Source organism: Maylandia zebra, linkage group LG22 (assembly GCF_041146795.1).
Source record: "Maylandia zebra isolate NMK-2024a linkage group LG22, Mzebra_GT3a, whole genome shotgun sequence".
NCBI lineage: Eukaryota > Metazoa > Chordata > Actinopteri > Cichliformes > Cichlidae > Maylandia > Maylandia zebra.
Genome location: NC_135187.1, coordinates 32,387,304 through 32,408,652, shown reverse-complemented (window position 1 = coordinate 32,408,652; position 21,349 = coordinate 32,387,304). Strand labels below are relative to the sequence as shown.

The 21,349-nt window shown below is 41.8% G+C and overlaps 2 protein-coding genes across 4 annotated transcripts; one reads left to right on the top strand and one right to left on the bottom strand.

Annotated features, from left to right (window-relative positions):
- Window positions 1-108: 108 nt before the first annotated feature.
- srfbp1 (serum response factor binding protein 1) lies at window positions 109-10,806 on the bottom strand. Of its 3 annotated transcripts, none has more exons than XM_076879566.1 (3): window positions 10,618-10,806; window positions 2,869-3,258; window positions 109-2,766 (listed from the first exon to the last, which is right to left on the bottom strand). In XM_076879566.1, exons 1-3 carry the CDS (start codon window positions 10,627-10,629, stop codon window positions 1,567-1,569), a joined length of 1,602 nt encoding a protein of 533 aa, XP_076735681.1. In that variant the 5' UTR covers window positions 10,630-10,806; the 3' UTR covers window positions 109-1,566. The 3 variants fall into 3 exon arrangements, with proteins under 3 accessions (XP_076735681.1, XP_004563733.1, XP_014268271.1); XM_004563676.4 differs by lacking the exon at window positions 10,618-10,806 and adding an exon at window positions 5,103-5,257; XM_014412785.3 differs by lacking the exon at window positions 10,618-10,806 and adding an exon at window positions 4,344-4,484.
- Window positions 4,485-20,800, top strand: maco1a (macoilin 1a). Its single transcript, XM_004563672.6, has 11 exons — window positions 4,485-4,719; window positions 6,316-6,457; window positions 6,573-6,699; window positions 6,861-6,984; window positions 7,109-7,287; window positions 11,437-11,971; window positions 12,212-12,370; window positions 15,587-15,769; window positions 15,870-15,990; window positions 16,246-16,420; window positions 18,509-20,800. Exons 1-11 carry the CDS (start codon window positions 4,637-4,639, stop codon window positions 18,709-18,711), a joined length of 2,031 nt encoding a protein of 676 aa, XP_004563729.1. The 5' UTR covers window positions 4,485-4,636; the 3' UTR covers window positions 18,712-20,800.
- Window positions 20,801-21,349: the final 549 nt, after the last annotated feature.

Sequence of the window (21,349 nt, the reverse complement as noted above, 5' to 3'; positions counted from 1 at the left end):
TCTCAACAGTACTTGTTTTAACTTGTTTACTGGTTCTCCTGCCTTTTTTGAAGAAAAATCTTTAAATAAAACCCCCCCAAAAAACCTTGATAACCAAACCACCACGGCTGCATTTTCATGCTTCGCAGCATCTTTTATTCTCACAATAATCACACGGCTGCTGTAACAGTACATTCAACGGCTGCAGCTCTCCACATCACCAACAACACAAGAAGAGTACATTTTTAATCTGGCGAGGCATGACTGTAGATGAGTCCATCTCACATGCAGCGGCATCCCCATCGCCCGCCTGAGGCCGGGGGGCCATCCGGCCGAACCTACTCCCCAGTCCGCTGAGCAGGCGAGGGAATCGGCCCGGACGGGGAAGTGTCCACTCTGGCGGTCGCCCGCGCATCCAGCGGCGCCGGTGACGAGGTGGTTCCTGGGGCCGCCCGCACCTCCAGCTGCAGCCCCGTAGCTGGTCCGGTGGCCACCCACATTGGCATGTGAGGGGTTTTTTTTTAATCCAGGTTTGCTTTTACTTCATTGGAAGTGTGGTTGGGACTATTGTCACCATAAAAATACCATGCCTCCTCCTCTCTACACACTGATGACAATTTGATTTACAACTCCATACTCGCTGAGATATGCCAGGTTTTTCGCTAATAGCGCTTTGCGAATCACCTTGTTGGTGCAAAAATACCAACAATTATACTTTATTCATGTATTATTATTGTATGTATTTTTGTGTGGTCTACCTTACAATATAAAGCACCTCCAGGCGACTGTTGTTGTGATTTGGAGCTATATAAAAATGTTACCTTTGGCAATTTTTGTAGGTTTGATGAAGGGAATGGGAACAAATGATATATTTTTATGACAGGCTGCAAATAACAAATTGCATAAAGGTACAATTTAAAATTGGTTCTTTACTCAGATGTCAGTTGTGTAGGCAGAACACTGAGTTAGGTGTCTTTTTTATGCTTGAATGAGTCATAAATCAGTGTTAAGCAGCTTAACAAAAGAGCGAGAGAGAAAATACATTCCTCTATAAAACGGTCAGGTACAAGGACTGGACTGAAAATGGGTGAAGAAGAAGCCAATGTACAAAAATAAACTACTGGTCAGAACTACATTTAAAAAAACAAAACAACCTACAAGTCTGTCTCTTTGGAAGGAAAATGTACTGAAACGAGTGGTGGCTCAAGACATTTACACAATATTGTAGATAAAAACTTTACAGCAAAAAATGGCACAATATGCTTGTGTCAAGATTACAACTGTATTATTCAAACATGTCTAATAATGAAGGACTTAAAAAAAGTGGATAACATAATCACAAAACCATCGCTGGAATTAAAAGGACAGAAAACCTGAAATGTGCACACGTTCAAATACACAAAAAACAGCTTCCCAGTGTCCTACATTCAAATTTGTCCCGTTACCATAGTGCAGCCATAGAATGAATGCGCTGCTTAAACTGCTGCCCACTGACAAAGCTATCACAGAACAGGTTGCATCTTAGAGTTTAAACCTTCCAACACATCATCCCTGAACTTTAAACTTTACACAAACAGCCAACAACTTTCAGTCATCATCATCACCAAACTTGATCTTCTTCCCCTGGAAGGCCAGGATTTGTCCTTGCTGCTCCTTCCTTCTCTTACTGGCCTCCCAGGATGGATGCAGTGCCTGCTGTGGTGCCCGATGTGAGAAGACACCTCCACCCCTGTGATCTTTTTGTCTCAGAACATCGCCTCTGCCTTGTCCCCTTCCTCTGCTAGCGGTAGCAAAGCCCTTATCCTCGGGGTAGGGCTTGCTGTACTTAGACCCTGAACTTTTCTCCGGCTTCTGGAACTTGGGCTGTTTATTGAAATCTTTATTGTGTTTCCTAAATTTATCTCCACCTTTCCCTCTGCTAGCACCTCTACCCCCAGCTGCCTTGGTCCCAGCCAGAGAAGGACAGAAGAGAGACTCCAGCTTGGTCGTTTTTGATTTCAGCCTAGATTCAAGCTCATCGAGTTGATTCTCGAGCTTGTCCGAAGACACGTTCTCAGCAGAGTCCTTTCCTGCCTCAGCTCTCTTATCCGCCGCCATCTTCTCCATACTTTCGTCTTTTGGCTTTTTCTTTTTCTTCTTGAATTTGCTCACTTTTCCTACAAAGAAGCCGTCATCATCATCGCTCTCCTCCGACTGCGATGACTGCTTGTGGAACCGTTCCTCCGTGCTGTCATCAAAGTACTCTTTCTCTTCATCACCGAATGACTCTAAATCGCTCTCTTCCTCAGCTGGCTCAGCCTGGATAATGGGTTTCTCTTTTTTAACTGGAGGTTTATTTTTCACAATCTCCTTTATGTCACTAGTTTTTCCTGGTGCTGCTCTAACACTCTTAGGCTCCGTCTTTTTTTGTGCGTGAACATCAGAAGTTCCACCTTTCTCCATTTCTTCTCCGACTTCGGCAACAGCTCCATCTTCACTCTCTTTAAGACGTTCCTCCTCGCTGTTTTCCCTAAGCTCCTCTTTTCCCTCCTTTTTCTCTTGTAACTGCAGAGTCACCTTTCCTTCCACTGCCTTCCCTTGATTTTGCACTTTGTCCTTTCCTCCTCGCTTCCCGCTCTTCGTCCGCTCCTCTTTGAAGGCTTTTACAGCTGCTTTGATGTTCTCAATCTTCCTGCTGAATTGAGGGTGGGTGGCGATGCGAGCGATGGCCCGGTCAGATATGGTAGACTTGGGGTTCTTGCAAACCTGCTCAAAGCTGAGATTCTTCTGTAAGGCGGTCTTGGTCACCTGTAGATAAGTTGAAAAAAATATTTCAAAATGAAAAGATAAAGAATGAAATGGCTTGGAAGTCGTTGCAGAAATGATTTGCTGATAGGACAACAAGCCCACCTGATCGGGTACGAGGTTCTTCATGTCGTGGATCTCTTCCAGAAGTCTGGCGGCTCTCCTCTGATTCCTCTCCATCTCGGTCTCGTTCCCCTTCTTCTTCTTCAGCGCGCCAATCTGACGTGTCAGCTTCCTTATGATCAATGCCCTGACCCTCTTCACCTCCTTCCTCATCTTCACCACCTCGTTGTTGAGGTTCAGCACATCTGCCTCCTTTTTCTCCTCATCATGATCAGGTAAGGGATTCTTTTCCTGCTCCTTTTTTTCCTCATCTTCTTCCCTCTCACTTCCTTCTTCTTCCTCTTCTGTTTCTTCTTCATCTGTCTCTCCCTCCATCTCCTTCTCTTCGTCCTCAGCAGACGGCACCATTTTCTCCATTTTGTGCAGCATCATCTGTTGAAAAATAAATCCATATACTGCAATAAGAGCAAGAAGTGCAGCACTAGCAATGGTGCAAAAGAAAAAAGTCACGTGAGGGCGAAATGATCTTTTTTTACTCCCATATTAAGTAACCAGAATGCGAACGGTCATAAAAAATTCAAAGTGCAGTTCATTGATATTTGAGGTTATTTAATATAGAAAAAAATGTAATCATAAATATACATCAATTAGATTATTACATCCTCCAACAAACAGATGCATTCTCATAAACTTAGAATTAATGTATTAAAACCACAAAGGACCGGCTGCCTATTTGTGGAAGTCACCATGTTGTCTTGTCATGTTGAATACAGTGGCTGAGCTAAACTCTTGTCTTTTAAATTAGTGTCTGCACCTTCAGATGATATGAAACATCATTCCTATGTTTTATCATGTGAGAAGGAGTCGCCATTCACACACACATTCACACACTGGTGGAGGCAGCTACAGTTGTAGCCACAGCTGCCCTGGGGCAGACTGACAGAAGCGAGGCTGCCATCGGCCCTTCTGGCCAACACCAGTAGGCGGTAGGTGAAGTGTCTTGCCCAAGGACACAACGACCGAGACTGTCCGAGCCTTCCGATTAACTCCCAGCCACGATCGCCCCGCAATCGTGGCTCAGATGCAGTTTTTATGTCCAAGTAACCACTGAAAGTACAGTAAGATTTTAGCTCATACATCAAAACAACTTTCCTCTGTGGCAGAGTGGCATGACGTCCCCCAAAGAAGGAGTTTGTTTCTGAAGTCCACCCCACACCAGAAATAAATAACATTAAATTAAATACACCGCATACTGCTTTACCGAAATTATCTCTTTTATGGAGCTTTTATCTAAACACAGATTGGAAACAACTTTTCTTACTACAGTTCTTCCGAGAAATCCAAAAAAATGTGCTTAAATACCCGGCGGACCCTTCCAAAACAAACGTGGTTGAACACGCATGGACGCGTTTCACCACAAAAGAATAGCAATAAATAGCTCGCTCTACTTAAAACACGATTAAACCTGGCAACAAATCCAAAAGAGCATCGCTGCAAAGTTTTACCGCGACACTTACCGTTCAAAAAGGACAATTAAGAGCGAAAACTGAGCAAATCGCTTGGGCTAGCTGGGAGCGGCCATGTTTCGCACGCCTCCGACAGCGGCGTGACGTCAGACGTCAGCGAGTCAACGCCGCCGTGTCGTGAAAAGGGGAGGGCCTTCCGCGGACTGTTTTTATTTATTTCTTTGTTTCATGTGCATAAAACAACAACAATGGTGGATAATTGAAGAAGTGTGAATATTAGGATGAGCGAATGACGTGTCCAGTCATAGTTACCAGGCCGATATCACAAGTGAATCAACAGGGGGATGATGAAGCGGCGCAATGCGGACTGCAGCAAACTCCGACGGCCGTTAAAACGGAACCGAATCACCGAGGGTATATATAGCAGGTACAAAAAGGGGGCCGGGGGGACGTTATTGTATAACAATGGCGCCTAGTTGCATATGTCAAGACAAGGCGGCCAGTCTCTGCTCATGTTCATATTGAAGCGTATTGACGCTTTGTTCTCGAGCTGAATGAACATGCCCGCTTATTGTCATAATTATAGGCCTAGTGTGGCATCGTTTACACGGCTAGGCAGTTAAATTCAAATTCGGGTTAAATGTAAAAGAATAATGCAAATTGCGTTCAGCGGTCAATCCGCTTGACAAAAAAAATCCCAAACAAAAACTAAACAAAACCGTGAAGTCGTGGGGGGAATCCTGCTCGTGCTCGAGATGACAGCAGCAATGTCAGAGGCGCTCGTTTTGAAGTGGAACGGGTTCTTCTCACCTGTGCTTTGTCTGCCATACACCGGGGGCTAAATTTAAAGACGTCAGTGGAAACCGTTAGCAGCAAACAAAACGAGTCCCCGGACCGGAAAAGCCACACACGATTCAAGCACGGCTCGCAATTTCAAAATAGCATGGCCTTTCCTATAGACTGATAGATGGCAGGCCAGAACAGCTGTGCAGCAAGCTAGCATGTCCAGACATGAAACTCTGTACATACTGTTTTGCCCCCAAAGGTGTTTGGATGGATTGTTCTGATCTTTTATTGATGGGAATAACTGTATGCGTCCGCGCTCTGTGCTTCACTGTTTTTTAGTGGTATTATTATGTTAATTTTTTCTCTGAAATTAAATATTTTTAGCTTTTATAGTGTGAAAGACAAATAAGCTCCATTTGTGTACAACTTTCCCACCTCTTTCATCAATTAAATTAATATAAGCATAAACGGAAGCTTTATGCTTTAAGTTTTTGTGGTCTTCTGCAGTAGACCTGAAAGTCACATGCTCACTCAAAAATGCAGTTTAGTGTTATTTGAGCTTCTGTTCTGTTCACACAAAATGCTGTGCAGCCCCATCATAAACTGAGAAGCCTGGTCAGCCTTGCTACAATGTTAGACACCCCAGGGACCAGGTGATCCTCAGATAATGAGCAAGCACTTGGTGATGATGGGGAGGAAGAACTCCCTCTTAAGACAAAGAGACCTTTGACAGAGCCAGGCTCAGGAAGGGGCAGCCACTAGGAACACTAACCCCCAAAATTGGCTGGGGACACTGTGGGAGAGAGAGACGAATGTCTGTGCCATGCAATAGTTTGGTATAAAACACGGAGTGCAGAGGAGAAGCATTCAGCCCCAGGAGCTTATAGCAGTATACCTAAGGGATAAGGATGGTTCAGGGAGCTTTTAGGACAACCGGATAACAAACTACCGAAGTCGAGCCCAGAAGTAACAAATGCACATACCAGTTTTTCAGCAGGAGGCAGGATTATTCCTACTTTTGCCTTCAATCCTAGAGCTAGCACTGCAGGTCGCACTGAAAACGTGGTTCCTATAAACATATTAGACTGTTGCATAAACCTGAGGCCCACATGACTGTCATTAAACTGTATCTAAATCCACAATAAGCCATCTTTAGTGGTTCTGCTTTATCTCCTTTTTTCATCTGTCCATTCACCTTCCTTTTTCCCCTGTGTTTTCCTCTGTCTCTTCTCCACAGCACGTTCCTGTACCTGAAGTTCCTGGTAGTGTGGGTGTTGGTCCTGCTGGCTGACTTTGTGCTCGAGTTCCGCTTTGAGTATCTGTGGCCTTTTTGGCTTTTCATTCGAAGTGTCTACGACTCCTTCAGATATCAGGGGCTGGTAAGAGCTTAGTTGTAATGACCCTGAACACACCGCTCCTTCCACTCAGTATAAATGCACGTTGGAAGATGAAACATCTAATATCTCCATCCTTTTCTCTCCCATGCGTTTTTAGGCATTCTCCGTCTTCTTTGTGTGTGTTGCGTTTACATCAGACATCATATGCCTTCTCTTCATCCCCGTCCAATGGCTGTTTTTTGCTGCCAGCACCTACGTATGGGTCCAGTATGTCTGGCACACAGGTTAGTCCAAGTTGGGGTTTTTTTCTTGCTATGTTTTTCCCTTCTGGCAGCCAAATGGCCACTTTCACCTCAAATACTCAGTGCGTAAGAAATTCAAAGCTGCCAAGTTTCTTCTCTGCTAACTTGATGTTTTTTTCCCCACGTCTCCTCCTTTCATGCAGAGAGAGGAGTCTGTCTACCCACTGTATCGCTGTGGATCCTGTTTGTGTACATCGAAGCTGCCATACGATTCAAAGATCTGAAGAACTTTCACGTAGACCTGTGTCGACCCTTTGCTGCTCACTGGTGAACATCAGTTTGTGATTTTTGCAACAATTTTCAATGTTCAGTAGTAAGAAATAAAATCATGACTTCCTTAATTTTTCTAATAATTGTACAAAGCACCGATTGTTTCCCCCCTACCTCCCAGTATCGGCTATCCAGTGGTGACTCTAGGCTTCGGCTTTAAGAGCTACGTTAGCTACAAGATGCGACTGAGGAAACAGAAGGAAGTGCAAAAGGAGAATGAGTTCTACATGCAGCTCCTACAGCAGGCGTTACCTCCAGAGCAGCAGATGCTGCAGAGACAAGAGCGGGAGGCAGAAGAAGGTAAGTCACAAAAACACATTAAAGGGGTTCTGTAATATTTTTCAACCATTTCTTTCATCTATATTCTGGTACTATTGTATGTTCTCATATTAAATAAGTGTTTCAAATAATAAAATGTGTATATATGGACGTAATCCCTGCTAGTCAGAAACTCGGGTTTCAGACAGGATGGAGAGCCATTCATTTCTTTCTTTATCCAAACAGTTTAACCACAGATAGTTTGCCACTGTGTCATGGGGCTAATGAAAAATGTGATCGCTAATTATTATTGAAGCTTTCACTTGAAGGCGTGCTTTCACCAATGCAGTTTAGAAAAAGTCTGCACACTGTTGTCTTCTATCACTTAGCTTTACTTAAGAACTAAGACCTCTAGATATGAGGCCATCTGGACTAACAAGTGTCTAATATACCATCAGAAGTATTGCGTGCCAGTCACATTGTGGTGATTAATGGCACGTCAGTCAGCATTTTCCCAAAGCTGGACGCACCGGCAGGCATCAGCATTAACTGTCCAGTTGTCATGAACAGCTCATTAAGTTGCAGCTGATTATAACACATACTTGTACAGGATGTCAGTTCAGGCTTCAGACACTGATTTCAATCTTTAGCAGAAGATGGCATTGACGCTTGTCATCGTGCTGCTTCTTGTTTTGTCCAGTGAATAGTTCCAAATGTAGAAAGTGAGGCGTCGAGTACAGCACAGATCTCATACAGAGCGTTGAACCCAGTTTATTTTCCTTTTTTTTCCCTTTAAAGCTACAAATGACAGAAACACTTCCCATGTAAGCAATGTAAGCTGAAAGAGTGAAGTCACTGTCATTTTACATCATTGGCCACAAACAGCTCACTTTGATCTTAAGCAGGCTGGATCAGACCAGTGAAACTGTGGTCAAAAAGTGGATAGTGGAAAAACAGCAACGTTTTTTAATCATTTAATTGTTTATGTTTTACTTAATTACTTTGGTGTAGTTTAAATGCCAATGACGGGGAGGGACGTTTGTTCTGGCTGATTCTGGCCCCCAGACCACATGTTTGACACCTCTGGCGTTATAAGCTGACTGTTCGTGTTAAGAATTTGTATAAAAACAGCTTGGAAAAAAAAAACTAAAGAATTTTTAAAAAGAGAATAAAGAAACAAGCAAATGTTCTGACTTTAACACTGCTACAAATGTTGAGCTGTTCATAAGCTCACATAGACGTAATCAGCCATCGCTGTATATGAACAAGGCTGGTATCCTGCTTGTGGATATGTTACCTTTTGGGCTTGAAGTGGGAAATAAACAAATGCAGTAACAGTTGCAGTTATTGATGTTAAAGGGGATGAAAGAGTTATAAGAAGAGAGTACTGTTTGGCTAACCCTATATATGTTTCACACTCCTTCTAAAGGCCTGTTGGTCAAGCTTTAACATCAGAGTTGGGTCATGGTCGGGGTAAGGATTTGGCATTCGGATGTGATAGTTGAAGCTGGTTGATCACATTCCTAGACTAGGTGATACAAGCAGACCTCAACTCGTCATGGGATGGGACGTACAGCATCATTTCACTACATGGTGTTATGTAAACTAGATGACTCAGTGCACACCTGTTTAACTTAACCTTTCAGTTTTCATCAGAAAATGCTGATGTGGCTACTAGTCATCGCTTTCTTAGAAATTCACAAGTTGGTAGTTTATGTTTTGAAATGATCTGTTACGCTTCAGATGCTCTGCTTTGCTTTCAAACTGCATACAAACCGAGATGCAGAACTAGACCCAGCTTTTTTTTTCTGCGGCTCGGCCCAGATTTTTAGAGTTCGTTTGACAGCGCATACACCTGCTGAGACAAACTGAACAAAACAGGAAATGCACCAGATTTGGTCCCCCCCCCTAAACAGGTTAGGTCTGAAATCACTCTTTTCTGTTAATACAAAACAGGAAACCCAGCTGCTGCCACAAGGCTGTTTTTTATACACACACACACACACACATATATATATATATATATATATATATATATATATATATATATATATATATATATATATATATATATATATATATTAGGGGTGCAACGATACACAAAATTCACGGTTCGGTTCGATACTTTGGTGTCACGGTTCGATATTTTTTCGATACAAAAAAAAATGTTCATGCCTTTTTAATTTGTCATTTATTAAAATTATAAATATATATTTTAACACAAAAGTACAGTTTTTAAATTTAACCCTAACCCTTGTGCGTGTTGTTTTTTAGCTCGTCATATTGCAGCCACAGAAATTATTTTGGCCATGAAACCATAAAGCTGCACTTTCTTTTTGCCTTATAGTCTGATTTGTCATAACTTCTCCGTTTTGTGGTAAGCTTTTCTTTGGCTGTCACTTCTTCACCCTGACCTGTCTTATTTGGCTCAGCAGAACTAAAATATATATCTGTCTGTGAAGGTTCTCAATCATCCAAATCATCGTAGTGAAATATATATCCTGCCGCACTCACATAAGCTCAGCGATTCTCTGCGCGATCAACCTCTCACATGTTTAAGCTGCGGGAGATTTCACTTGTCATGTTTGCATAGTAAGCTAACAATTAATAAGACGATGTCAGAGGAATTGGTGCACAAATTATCATCACTCACAGATCAGTGCTGTCGCTCTCTATACACAGTTCGCGCGATTGCAAAGTGAAAGCAAAAAAACAAGCGCAAATTCAAACACGATTTCAATATGTCACATATTGACAGTGGCTCACCCAATGACATAATTACCCAGCTACATTTCTGAAAGAATGCAAAAGCATTGACATATATTTTTCCTTCCTACAATAGCCCGACAGGCAGGGCAGAGATAGCCCCGGGACGTCGGGCTAGCGATATTGCGAGCCCTGTATCTGATTGAGGAATCACTCATCTTTGGAAAAGAGAGTTTATTACAGAGAAATGTCTCTTTCCAAAATAAAAGCTATACTATCCGCTTCTTCTGGGCTATATTCTCAGCAGCATATTAAACATATCAGGTCTCCATAAGGAGAATCCTGTGCTAACGGCTGTCTAAATGACTCGGCTAAAGTTTGTAGCATGCATGCTTGTTGTTTTTGTCTTTGCACTAGGATGATGTCGGTGTAAATGTGCAGTCATATTCGTTGTGTTCCCACTAGTGCTTTCAGGTTAATCTCGTTGAAATAACCTTAACGCTGCAACACGGCAAATCTCCGTTAACTAGCTACCCTATACAGAGGGGCTAGACGGCCAACACGTTAACGAGCTAACTGCGCTAACACACTAGCTCCCACCCATGTAATTGAGCATTGCATGGCACATCCAACATACTGTTTTACTTTAGTCCATGACTCACTTACCTTCAGGGTCATACGTCACATGAAAACCAAAATAATTCCAAACACCAGATCTGAATGAGGGTGGGGAGGTCCACTTCTGTCTCGCTAGCTTGCCCTGCGCTCTTCCTTCTGACCATGCTGTCTGTGTTGAGTGCTCAGTGAATCTGCGTTCGACTACTCCGCCTAGGCTGCACTCTCGAGCCTAGGCGGAGTAGTCAAATGCAGATTCACTGAGCGCTCAACACAGACAGCATCGTCAGAAGGAAAGTTGATAAAATAAATTACAAATTTTGTATTGTTCTTTTTTTTTTCTCCCCTTTGGTTTTCTTTCTTTCTCTCCCCCTCTTTCTTTCATTCTTTCCCCCTGTCCTATCCCACAGTCATGTCTGTCCCGTTTGCAACTGAAAATAAAATAAATTCATAATTATAATAAAGGTCAATCAAATGGACCAATATGATGATCCACTTAAAATAAATCCTCTTGGCATCTTTCTTGGCCTCAAGACAACAATTCTGATGGCTATAGATCCAAACGGGACACAAAAAAAAAAAAAAAAATTGAAAAAATTGAAAAAAAAAAAAATTGAAAAAAATTGTATTGTTCGATACATATGCGTACCGAACCGAAAGCACTGTATCGAACGGTTCAATATCGATACGAATATCGTTGCACCCCTAATATATATATATATATATGTATATCTATCAGGGATTGCCAAGGTCATCACTCATTCTCTGTTTATGACCAAATATGAATCCAGTTTGCATTAGTATTTGCTTCAATTCATCTACTGTGTTTTTCTGTGTGTTCTAATGCTGTATTCAATTGCTTTCATCCAGCTGCCTTAGCTAAAGGAATCTCAGAGGTAGAGCCCACAGTGGTGTCCCAAAACGGAGCACCTCCTGGAAAGAAAAGCACTTCAGTACCATTACCTGAGCTGGAGTACCGGGAAAAAGGGAAGGACACTTCTGCAAAAGAGGGCAAAAAACAGAACACAGTTGGAATCAATAACAACAGTATTATACACGCACTGGACTCCAAACTACAGGAGACGGAATATATTGAGAACTACGTTGGGGCAAAAAGACTGAACAACGACCTGGCAGGCGACAACACGCACGCCGACACCAACACGCACACTTCTTCTAAAGAGGAAATTGGGGGGATGGGGAAGAACTACAAAAATGCCAGCGGAGGAGGCGGAGGCAGCAACTCGTCACCTCGGAATCACAGTTCTGCCAACGGCAGCGTGCCGCCAGGTTCCTCAGCTAATAAGAATGAGAAGAAGCAGAAGGGAGCAGGGAAGGGGCAGAAGGATCCGGTGGAGAACTGCATCCCCAATAACCAGCTGGGAAAGCCAGATGCTCTAGTGCGGTAAGACACCCCCGTTATCATTTTCCGACATCCATTTTTTTACTTGGATACTTTGAGGGACACTCACTACTTGCCACGTTTCCTTTTGTCTATCTCTGCTGGATAGCCAGCTTAGTCATATTTCAACACTGAAGCTGCTAAAACAACACTAGCATTATGTACTATATTAGAACAACTCTACACTGAAACTGATTCTTTTAGGAAATGTGTTTGCTAATATTGCCGTGTCCCTTCCCAAAGACTGGAGCAGGATGTGAAGCGTCTGAAGGCAGATCTTCAGGCCAACAGGCAGCTGGAGTCGGAGCTGCGGAGTCAGCTTTCCTCTCTGAGCAGCCAGGATCGTAGCCTGCGCTCCGAACTGAGCCAGCTGCGCCAGGACAACGAGCTGCTACAGAACAAGTGAGTGCATGTACACTTAATTGTCAGGACCACTACAGTCAAAAGAAAAGATCAGTATTTCCAACTGAAGTGATTCATATTTGACTGTATTACTCTGTTTTCGGACCTCCCCAATCTTCCATATGCATATATGGAAAGCCAGAAGAGGCAGCAGCAAGCCGCTAGCACAGAACAAAGCAGGAAAGACAACAGATATAATATTGATTATCTAAGAATGTCAAACTCATTTTAAACTGTGAGCAACAGCCCGATTTGAGCGGGGCAGACCAGTGAAACACCCCTCTCTATCAACATAAAGATATTTAACGGTACACCTAATCCCTGCAATAGCTTGGTATTAGAAAAAGAAATGCAAGTGAAAGAAATATTCTGCCACAACTTTTTTTATTTCTTACACATAAATGATAAGAAATACAGAAATTGTTCTGGTAGCTTATTATAAAACAGAAAGTTGTTTTATTTTTTCTTCTTATTTTTATTGCTTCGAACCTGTTGTTAAAAACAAAACAAAACACAAACAAACAGAAATTTCTATATTGGTTAAAAAAAACAGGATGTCTGTTGTTATTGTCATTGTTATTATTATTGTTATCATTGTTTATTTGTTACTTTGATGTAAATACAATAGGCTGTGGAGGAGGTCTTTATCTTTAGGAAAAGCTGTAAAATGTAAAATACAGTTTGAAGTTCAAAACTTATGCCCTCCTTAATATTTTGGAAACATGTCTAGTGGGCCGGTTGGGAGTCGTTGCCAGGCCCAATTTTGGCCCCTAGATCTTATGTTTGACACCCATAATGAAAGATATAACATGAAAGGAGAAGCTGGGGTGGAGGTGGTTTGTAAAGTGGTTTGCAGATAAGATATTTTGGGGAAGGCAGTTTGGGTTAGTGATATAACCTCAAGGATAATTCTATATTAAGGAAATCTGTCCTAATGATATTTACAATGATATAGAAAAACACATTTTATTCTTGATCACAGCTTGCACGCTGTTGCATTTATTTATTAGTGCAAGAAAAAGTATGGGGAATTTCCATCCTTCTATTCCAAGGAGTTACTGTCATTGATGATGCACTAATCTGATCTAATCTTAAGTGTGAATCTATTGCCACAAGGTGCCAGTAGCAGCATTAAAATTCATTAGTAGTATAGCGCATTATATATAGCATAGTGACACAGCATCAGATAAATGTAAACACAAAAGTAGCCTTGTAGTGTTTTCACTGGAGTTGAGCTGATCTGCCTGGACTGCGGCTGGATTTTTGTAGCCTGCCTGCTAACACTGTGTGATTTGCATTTTTTTTGTTTTTGTCTGGTTTTTTTTCTTCACAGTTTTTCAGATTCAAGTTTCTAAAGTTGTGTTCCACTGAAGAGAGGCAGATTAGTGCCATTTGTTCCCATAATGCGACTGTAGGAGTGTAGATTTGTCTTTAGGACCTCAGTGTACATTTATTTTAAACTTCATGGCCCAAGATCAGAGCAGTGAACATGCATCATTTTGCACTAATGTTCAAGTTTGGTTCATCTGTTCAGCTCGTTTCCAGTTCTATATTTTTATTCATAGGAACTGTAGAGAAATTTGCATGAGTCACAGTTTAAAATAATCCCCGTTTATCTTCTACTGGGCATTGGTGCAGCTCTTTAGTTCATCCACTGTTTAAAACGAGCTGTTTGAGCTTCTCCCTGTTTAAGGCCACACTCCTTTTAAACCAACAGAAACTGAGTACTTTAAGTTATTGGTGCTGGAGGTGGTTGTGCAAGCCACAGAGTCATGGAATGTATTTTCACAAGTGCTTTTTGCATTTTGGCTTCGTGTGTCGTTCATCTGAGATTGTATTTACCTCAAATTTAAGACCTGCCAAGGACCAGGTGATTTTTTTTTTTTAATGTGGTAATATGTACAACTTTATAATTCTAAATAAGGTGTACTTTCATTTTTTAACATTACCATATAATACTTTTCAGAACGGACTGCCCCGTGCATGAGGCTGCACGGTGCTAATGCGTTAACGAGCTAACGTGTTGACGGCGTGCAGCCCCACGCACAGGTGATCTGCGTTAACTCGCTAACGGAGGCTATGTCCACACTAGCCCGGATAGATTTGAAAACGGCGTTTTTGTCTGAAAACGCTCTGCGTCCACACGAGCATTTTCAGTCGTTTCACAGAGTTGTGTGTCCACATTGAAACGGGCGAAAACGCTTACGTTCCAGTTCTGTGCATGTGTGAAAGGCAAGACGCTTCGACCTGCCTCATTTCTGTCTGTCGTTTATTTACTTTCCGGCTCGTTGAAACATCACCGCAAAATGTTGATGAAAAGCGCCAAGTTTTTTAAATGGACTAATAATGAGGTGGAGTTGTTGCTGCGAGTAACACAAAAGTACAAAGTTGCAAAAGCGAGTGAGAATTAAAGAATTTGAAGAAAAGCTATCTGGAGCATGTACAAACTGATATTAATCTTTAATGCGCTGTCAAAATTGAGAGCAAACAAAACAATTGCTGTGTAATGCCCTCCGCTATCTTTGTTTAATTGGTCACATGACTGCATCACATGACTAAAATGTGTCATCGTTTTAGAAAGTCTCCTTTTCGCTGTCCACACTGCCATGAAAGCACTGTTTTCAAATGTGAGCGTTTTCGAAACGCTGCGTTTTCCATCAGCGAAAACAGCATCTCACTGTGGACGGGAGGCCAAAACGGAGAGAAAACGATGCGAAAACGCATTAGTGTGGACTTAGCCGGAGATTTGCCGCGTTAATGCGGTTATGGCGTTAACGTCATTTTAACAATATTAACGCTGACAGCACTAATTTATATAGCACAAAGTCACAACAAAAGTCGCCTTAAGGGTCTTATATTGTAAGGTAAAGACACCAAAGTAATACAGAGAAAATTCCAGCAATCTGACGACCACCTATGAACAAGCACTTGGAGACAGTGGGAAGGAAAAACTAAATTTTTAACTGGAAGAAGCCACTGGCAGAACCAGGCTCAGGGATGGGAAGCGAGGGAGACCGGACCTAATAGAGATCAATAATAATAATGAATGATTAAATGTAGCATGGTTTAAAAATACATAGAGAGTGAAAAGAGGTTAATGAAGAGGAAACGTGGATCAAAGGAAGCCTTCAGGAGCCTGGGCCTATAACATCTAAATAAATACACCAAATATTCTCAATGATTTCATTGTTGACTATTTTTTCCTGTGTCCTCCAGGCTCCACAGTGCTGTCCAGGCCAAGCAGAAGGATAAGCAGACCATCTCCCAGCTGGAAAAGAGACTAAAGGCTGAGCAAGAGGCTCGGGCTCTGGTTGAGAAACAGCTGGCTGAGGAAAGGAAGAGGAAGAAGATGGAAGAGGCCACTGCCGCCAGAGCTGTAGCTCTTGCAGCTGCAACCAGGTACAAGCCCTCACTATTTTTGTCTTTTGACTCTTAGCTGTTTTGTTTTGGGGCATTTTCAGCTCCTAAAAAGTTTTTCTTTTCCTCCTCTGCCCAACAGAGTGGAGTCGACCGATTCGCTCCGCGGTCGTATCAGAGAGCTGGAGACAGAGTGTAAGAAGCTCAGCATGGATATGAAACTCGCAGAGGAGCAGATTAGAGACCTGGAGGGCAAATGTCAGGTGAGCCTGAGAAGCAGAGTCTTTCCTTTATTATAACTGCGCCTTGTTCTTGTCAGTGTTTGCATACCAGGTTTAAATTGATTGGAAAGTACATTATTTAATTGCTCCGAATATAAATGCAGTTAACGGGCTGCTGCAGGACTCCAGCATATTTTTCCCCTGTTCTAAATGCTTAGTGTAAGTAACTGTTATTTTATAGCATAATAATGTTGTCTCACTTTCCTTTTCTGTTTCTCTCACTCCTGCCTCACAAAGGAGCTGCGCAAGTATAAAGAGAACGAGAAGGACACCGAGGTGTTGATGTCAGCGCTGTCCGCCATGCAGGAGAAGACCCAACACCTGGAGAACAGCCTCAGCGCCGAGACCAGGATCAAACTGGACCTCTTCTCTGCACTGGGGGATGCCAAGAGGCAGCTGGAGATAGCACAAGGTAAACTGCTGCTGTAGGAATCCAGTCATTTGCTCCTGAATTTCTAGTTCTCCCTTTGATTGAAGCACTTGCCTGCTCACAAGAACTGTGTCATCTGTAATAGAGAGGATGAAATTCTAACACAATGACTAAAGGGCTCTTGAAGAGGATATTAGAAATGAGGAAATATTTTTATGAGACGTGTCTTTTCAGCAGTTGAGATGCTCTTTCTGCTGCTGAAACTGCAGTGCTAGGGGCGCAGCAATTCTAAACTTGTTCCATAATCTTTTGTAACCTAATGGCTCGACAAACCTCCGTCTGTCTCTGGGAGCAAAATTGATAAACGACAGCCGCTACAGCAACACCATAAATCCCCAGCTACACGAGTGTAAGGAAGCGTTTGAGGTCTTGCTTTCAGCATCACAGCATGGCTTTTTTCCTAGTTTTATCTAGTGATTACTTCTTACTTCAGTGATTGCAGTGAGAATCATGTCTTCGCTTTGTTTCATTTGTGTAAACACAGAAGCAGCAAAGCAACGAATTTCAATTACATTTTGCCTCAAGGCACTTTATGTTTTAAGGTAAATACTCTAAAATAATAATGATGAAATTCCCAACAATTGGACAACCCCCTTATCAGCAAACACTTAGAGACAGAAGGAAGGAAAAACTCCCTTTTAACAGGAAGAGAAGCAGACTAAGAAGGTGAATCGACTGGTTAGCTGGGCCTTTCTGTGTCGAGTTTGCATATTCTCCCAAATTCAAAATGCTGGTTTAATTGGTGACACTACATTTGCCATAGCTGTGACTGTGTCTGTCTATATTTGTGTGTTTGGATGGGTCCATCTCAGACACAGGCCCCACCCACCTGTTATTAAAACTTCCTGTTTTCAAGCACAAGTAATCTGAAGACGTCTCATAGAGAGTGGGAAGAAAGCTAAAACATGCCATACCAAGACTGGTTTAAAATGAATAAGATGAATGATAATTATTTTAAACTATGAGGGTCAAGTGTGTCAATACTTTTTTTTTAAACAGTAATTGATCATGTTGATGGTGTTTTTATTGAACACAATGCTGTAATTCATTACACCTCACGTGAGAGTGTGGTTGTCAAGTGCTGACTTAATCTCAGTAAACTGCAGTTAGATTTTAATGAAAGAAGGCAAAGCCCAGGTGAAACTAATCACCTTTAAAATATGTTATTAATTCCACCTGTGCTTGACACCATATCTTCTTCTTCCTACTAGCTTTTATATTCTTTGACTTGGTGAATTACGGCATTTTTAGCTAGCTATTACGGCCCTTGGTTGCATAGTGTGGGACTAGCTACTCTCCTTATGGTGGCTGTGGTTTCCAGATTTGAATGACATTACTACAGGCTAAAAGCAGGTCTTCAGCAATGTTACTGAAAAACAGTAGATAAGTTAGGAAGCCACTGAAAAATTATCCTGAAATCATGTTGCAAACTGCATGAAAGCCATGGACTGTTAATATTTTTGTTGCCCCTCATGTTTAAAACCAAAACCAACACACAAAAAAATTGTACAGTGTGTCTTTGTTTTGACTTCCCCCCCCCCCTCACCCCCCAGGGTTCTTCCTGGTAAAATGTAGTTCTTCCTTCCCATTGTCACCAAATGCTCACTCATAGGGGGGTCATTTGATTGTTGAAGTTTTGTCTGTATTATTGTAGGATATTTACCTTACAATATAAAGCACCTTGAGGCGACTGTTGTGCTTTTCTTGGAATATAAGTAAAACTGAATTAAAAAGAAGGTGGCTTTAATATAACTGGGAAACTGGTCTTGTGAAACATCACTGCCTACCTAATAATGAGATGAGAACAGGAAGATGAGAGAAATTCATCTAAACTCATGATTTGTTCTTTTATTTTATTGTAGTTTAGTTTTTTTCTTTTGGTCACGTTTATAAAGTTGATCCCGTCCCTTTAATATTTCGGGCTGTATTAGCCCAGAAGGAAGTCAGAAATGAGGCTTTGCTATGAGAGCACACCTAAGGCTGTTTGATGTTCGGTCTGTCCGCCCCTCTGCTGTTTGTAATACTGTGAAATGAACGTTGTGTTTTTCCCACTCATCTCATCCCATCCAGGTCAGATCCACCAGAGGGAGCAGGAGATTGCAGAGCTGAAGCAGAAGATAGCAGAGGTGATGGCAGTGATGCCCAGCCTGTCCTACTCGTCAGATGGCAGCAACCTGAGCCCCGTGACCCCGCACTACTCCTCCAAGTTCATGGACAATAGTCCCTCCTCCCTGGACCCCAACGCCTCAGTTTACCAGCCCCTTAAAAAGTGACTCTGACATCCACGTTTGTCAGACGGGACTTTTCCTTTATTTTGATCTCAGTTCTGGTTTCGGGTTATTTTACATTATTTTCAAGCTTACAAAGCCCCGGAAAGTTTTTGCACTTTCAACACGCACACACAGACACACACAGCCCCTCCATACATCTGGGTATTCGCTCTGGGTGTTTTTTATTTGGGTTTTTTGTCCTATTTATTTTAGGGGGGGGTTGAATTTTGCTTGTTTGTTCATTTTGGGTTGTTTTTAGTTTTGAGGGTGTGTTGTTTTTTTTGGATTTAGCCATCAGACAGCGCGATCTGTTTGAAGGTTGGAGAAAGGAACAAACATTGTTTGGCCAAATGTACTGAAGAGCCATCATGCATCGCTTCGTGTCAGTCTTCTTTTAGTGTAAAGCATGAACCTCCCTCACAGGCATATATTTCTTTCTCTCTCTCTCTTTGTCGTCTGGATTAAACTGACAGACAGGCTTTTAGTTTAAGAAGAATTAGCTTCTTTTTTTTCTTTCCATGATGGTTTGTAGATGACAGAAGGCATACTTTCAGTGCAGATGTGAATTCGAAGCTCACCTGTAAAGTAAAGCCCTGTGAGAGATACATGAATGTAATACTGTTCATGTTTTGATATCAGCATTAACATAAATCAGTGATTGTTTGTTTCGGGTTTTTTGTAATATTTCAGTTCAGTCACGCCGATGTACATTTCTTCTGATTTAGTGATACTGAACAGATGATCATTTGCTGTGTTTCTCGGATACACTTTTAGTCTCTCAATGCTGGAATAGCGGTTTCTCCAGGATTATCAGTAAGTGGATGAAGCAGATGTAGACTACTACTCCTTGATTGGACGTGGCACTGCCGAAAAAAAGAAAAATGTTCCATCAACATTCAGTTGTTTGCTGCAGACACCTCTCTTCTTCTTCTCCCTTCTGGACCAAATTAGAACCGGTTAAGGCCATATCATTCGCTGGATTTAATGATGTCGAGGTAACCACCCCGCCCCTCCCGTTACCTTTATTTGGGGATCTCACAGTGCCTTGCAGTTTCTCTTTTTCAAAAAAAATGCAGAAAATACATACTTTGCAATCCTGGGATTTAAAAGCTTCAAACCTGTTTTCTCTCTCTTTATCCTGTTCATCCACTCACACGCGTTCATCAGTATTCAAAAGCTAAACCGATTACGTGTCATATCGCAGCTAATTGACCAGCTGCGAATTTAAAGGGAAAGCCTAACTCTGGTACATGGTACGCATTGTTTCACGGTGACACAGTCTTGGTATGCCAAACACCAAACCAAACTGATTGTCTTGCCCTCTTGCCGGCATTTTGTTGTTTACAGCGATGTACATTGACTTATCGAGGAATGTTTTCTTTCTTTCGTTTGGGTTCTTAAGTGCCAAGTGTTGCCATTCTGTTTCCATCCATACTTTGATTGATGTAGCTAGCATAATGTTTGCAGGAAAAAAAAAAAGAGTGCTGTTATGTTTTTGTTTTGTTTTGTTTTTCGGTTTTGTTTTTTTGTCAGTAGAACATATTCGGATAGTGTTGTGTTTACAAAAGGTTCTGGGCCGATCATGATGAAGCAGCAGAAGCAGATGGTCAGTCGGACTGCTCGTGTTATTCGCACATTTATTTATTTGTGACAGCCTTTTTTTTTTTTTCCCTTCTTTTTTAAATTGAGTGACACTTCTTTGATATTTCCCATCACGATCAGTTGGTTTCCAGTGTTTTCTAACCAGGAAGGATTGTGTGAATGTGTCGTGTTGGGAAGAGGTTACCCCTGAACCATTTGACCATGTTGTGATGTCATGTTGCCTACCTGGGGGGGGGGAAAAAAAAGAAAGAAAAAAAAAAAAAAAGTATTGTTTGTGGATCGCTCTGGCGTTGTGAATTCAGTTCTCAAGTTGCTTTTACAAGTTTGTGTAGAAGGAAGAGAAGGTTTTAAAAAGTGCTTTGTTTTATCTTTTTATTGCTCCACCATGTTTTTGTTTTCTTTATTCAAAGTGATGGTGGCTGTGTCACACTTTTCACTTTGGTCATCACTATTAAAGAAAGTCTTGCTGGTGGCAACGCAAAGCTGTTGAGTCTGTGTACGTGTCATGTTCTGTGTGTGGACTTTCACAGGCCTTTTACATAAAACTTATCACAACATGGGGACAGTGTGATCTGCAGAATTTGCAGAGTAAACAAGAAAACGTACCAGTCAATATTCTCAAGGAAAATATCGAAACTTGTGAGACTTGTAATTTGTATGTGCTGTTTTCTATTCACACTCATTTAAAGCAGTAGCTTGAGCTTGCTGACACCTCCCAAACCTTTAATCTGGGTTTATTTGTTTTGTTCATGTTGTTATGTCTGAACTTAGACAAAAAACACATGCCCTATAATTCAATGGTGATTTCAGGTGCTATTTGTAAATGCCTACTCTGTTTTTTTTTTTTTTTGGTTTGTTTGTTTTTGTCTCCCCCCCCCTCCCATGTAACCTGATATAAGCTTCATTCACTCATAAGGTAGACCAGGGGGGTCAAACATAAGGCCCAGAATTAGGCAAAGACTCCAATTCAGCCCTGCTGCACAGCTTTGGAAAATGCGAAGGAGGTTATTCATGGTACTCCAAAGTAATTAGGTAATTT

Bases quoted from the DNA above. Each gene is read 5' to 3' on its own strand.
- maco1a (XM_004563672.6), top strand. From the start codon at position 4,637: ATGATGAAGCGGCGCAATGCGGACTGCAGCAAACTCCGACGGCCGTTA. The intron at 4,720-6,315 runs GTACAAAAAGGG...TCTTCTCCACAG, and splicing joins ACCGAGGGTATATATAGCAG to CACGTTCCTGTACCTGAAGT. The intron at 11,972-12,211 runs GTAAGACACCCC...CCCTTCCCAAAG, and splicing joins AAGCCAGATGCTCTAGTGCG to ACTGGAGCAGGATGTGAAGC.
- srfbp1 (XM_004563676.4), bottom strand. The intron at 2,767-2,868 runs GTGGGCTTGTTG...ACTTATCTACAG, and splicing joins AGAACCTCGTACCCGATCAG to GTGACCAAGACCGCCTTACA.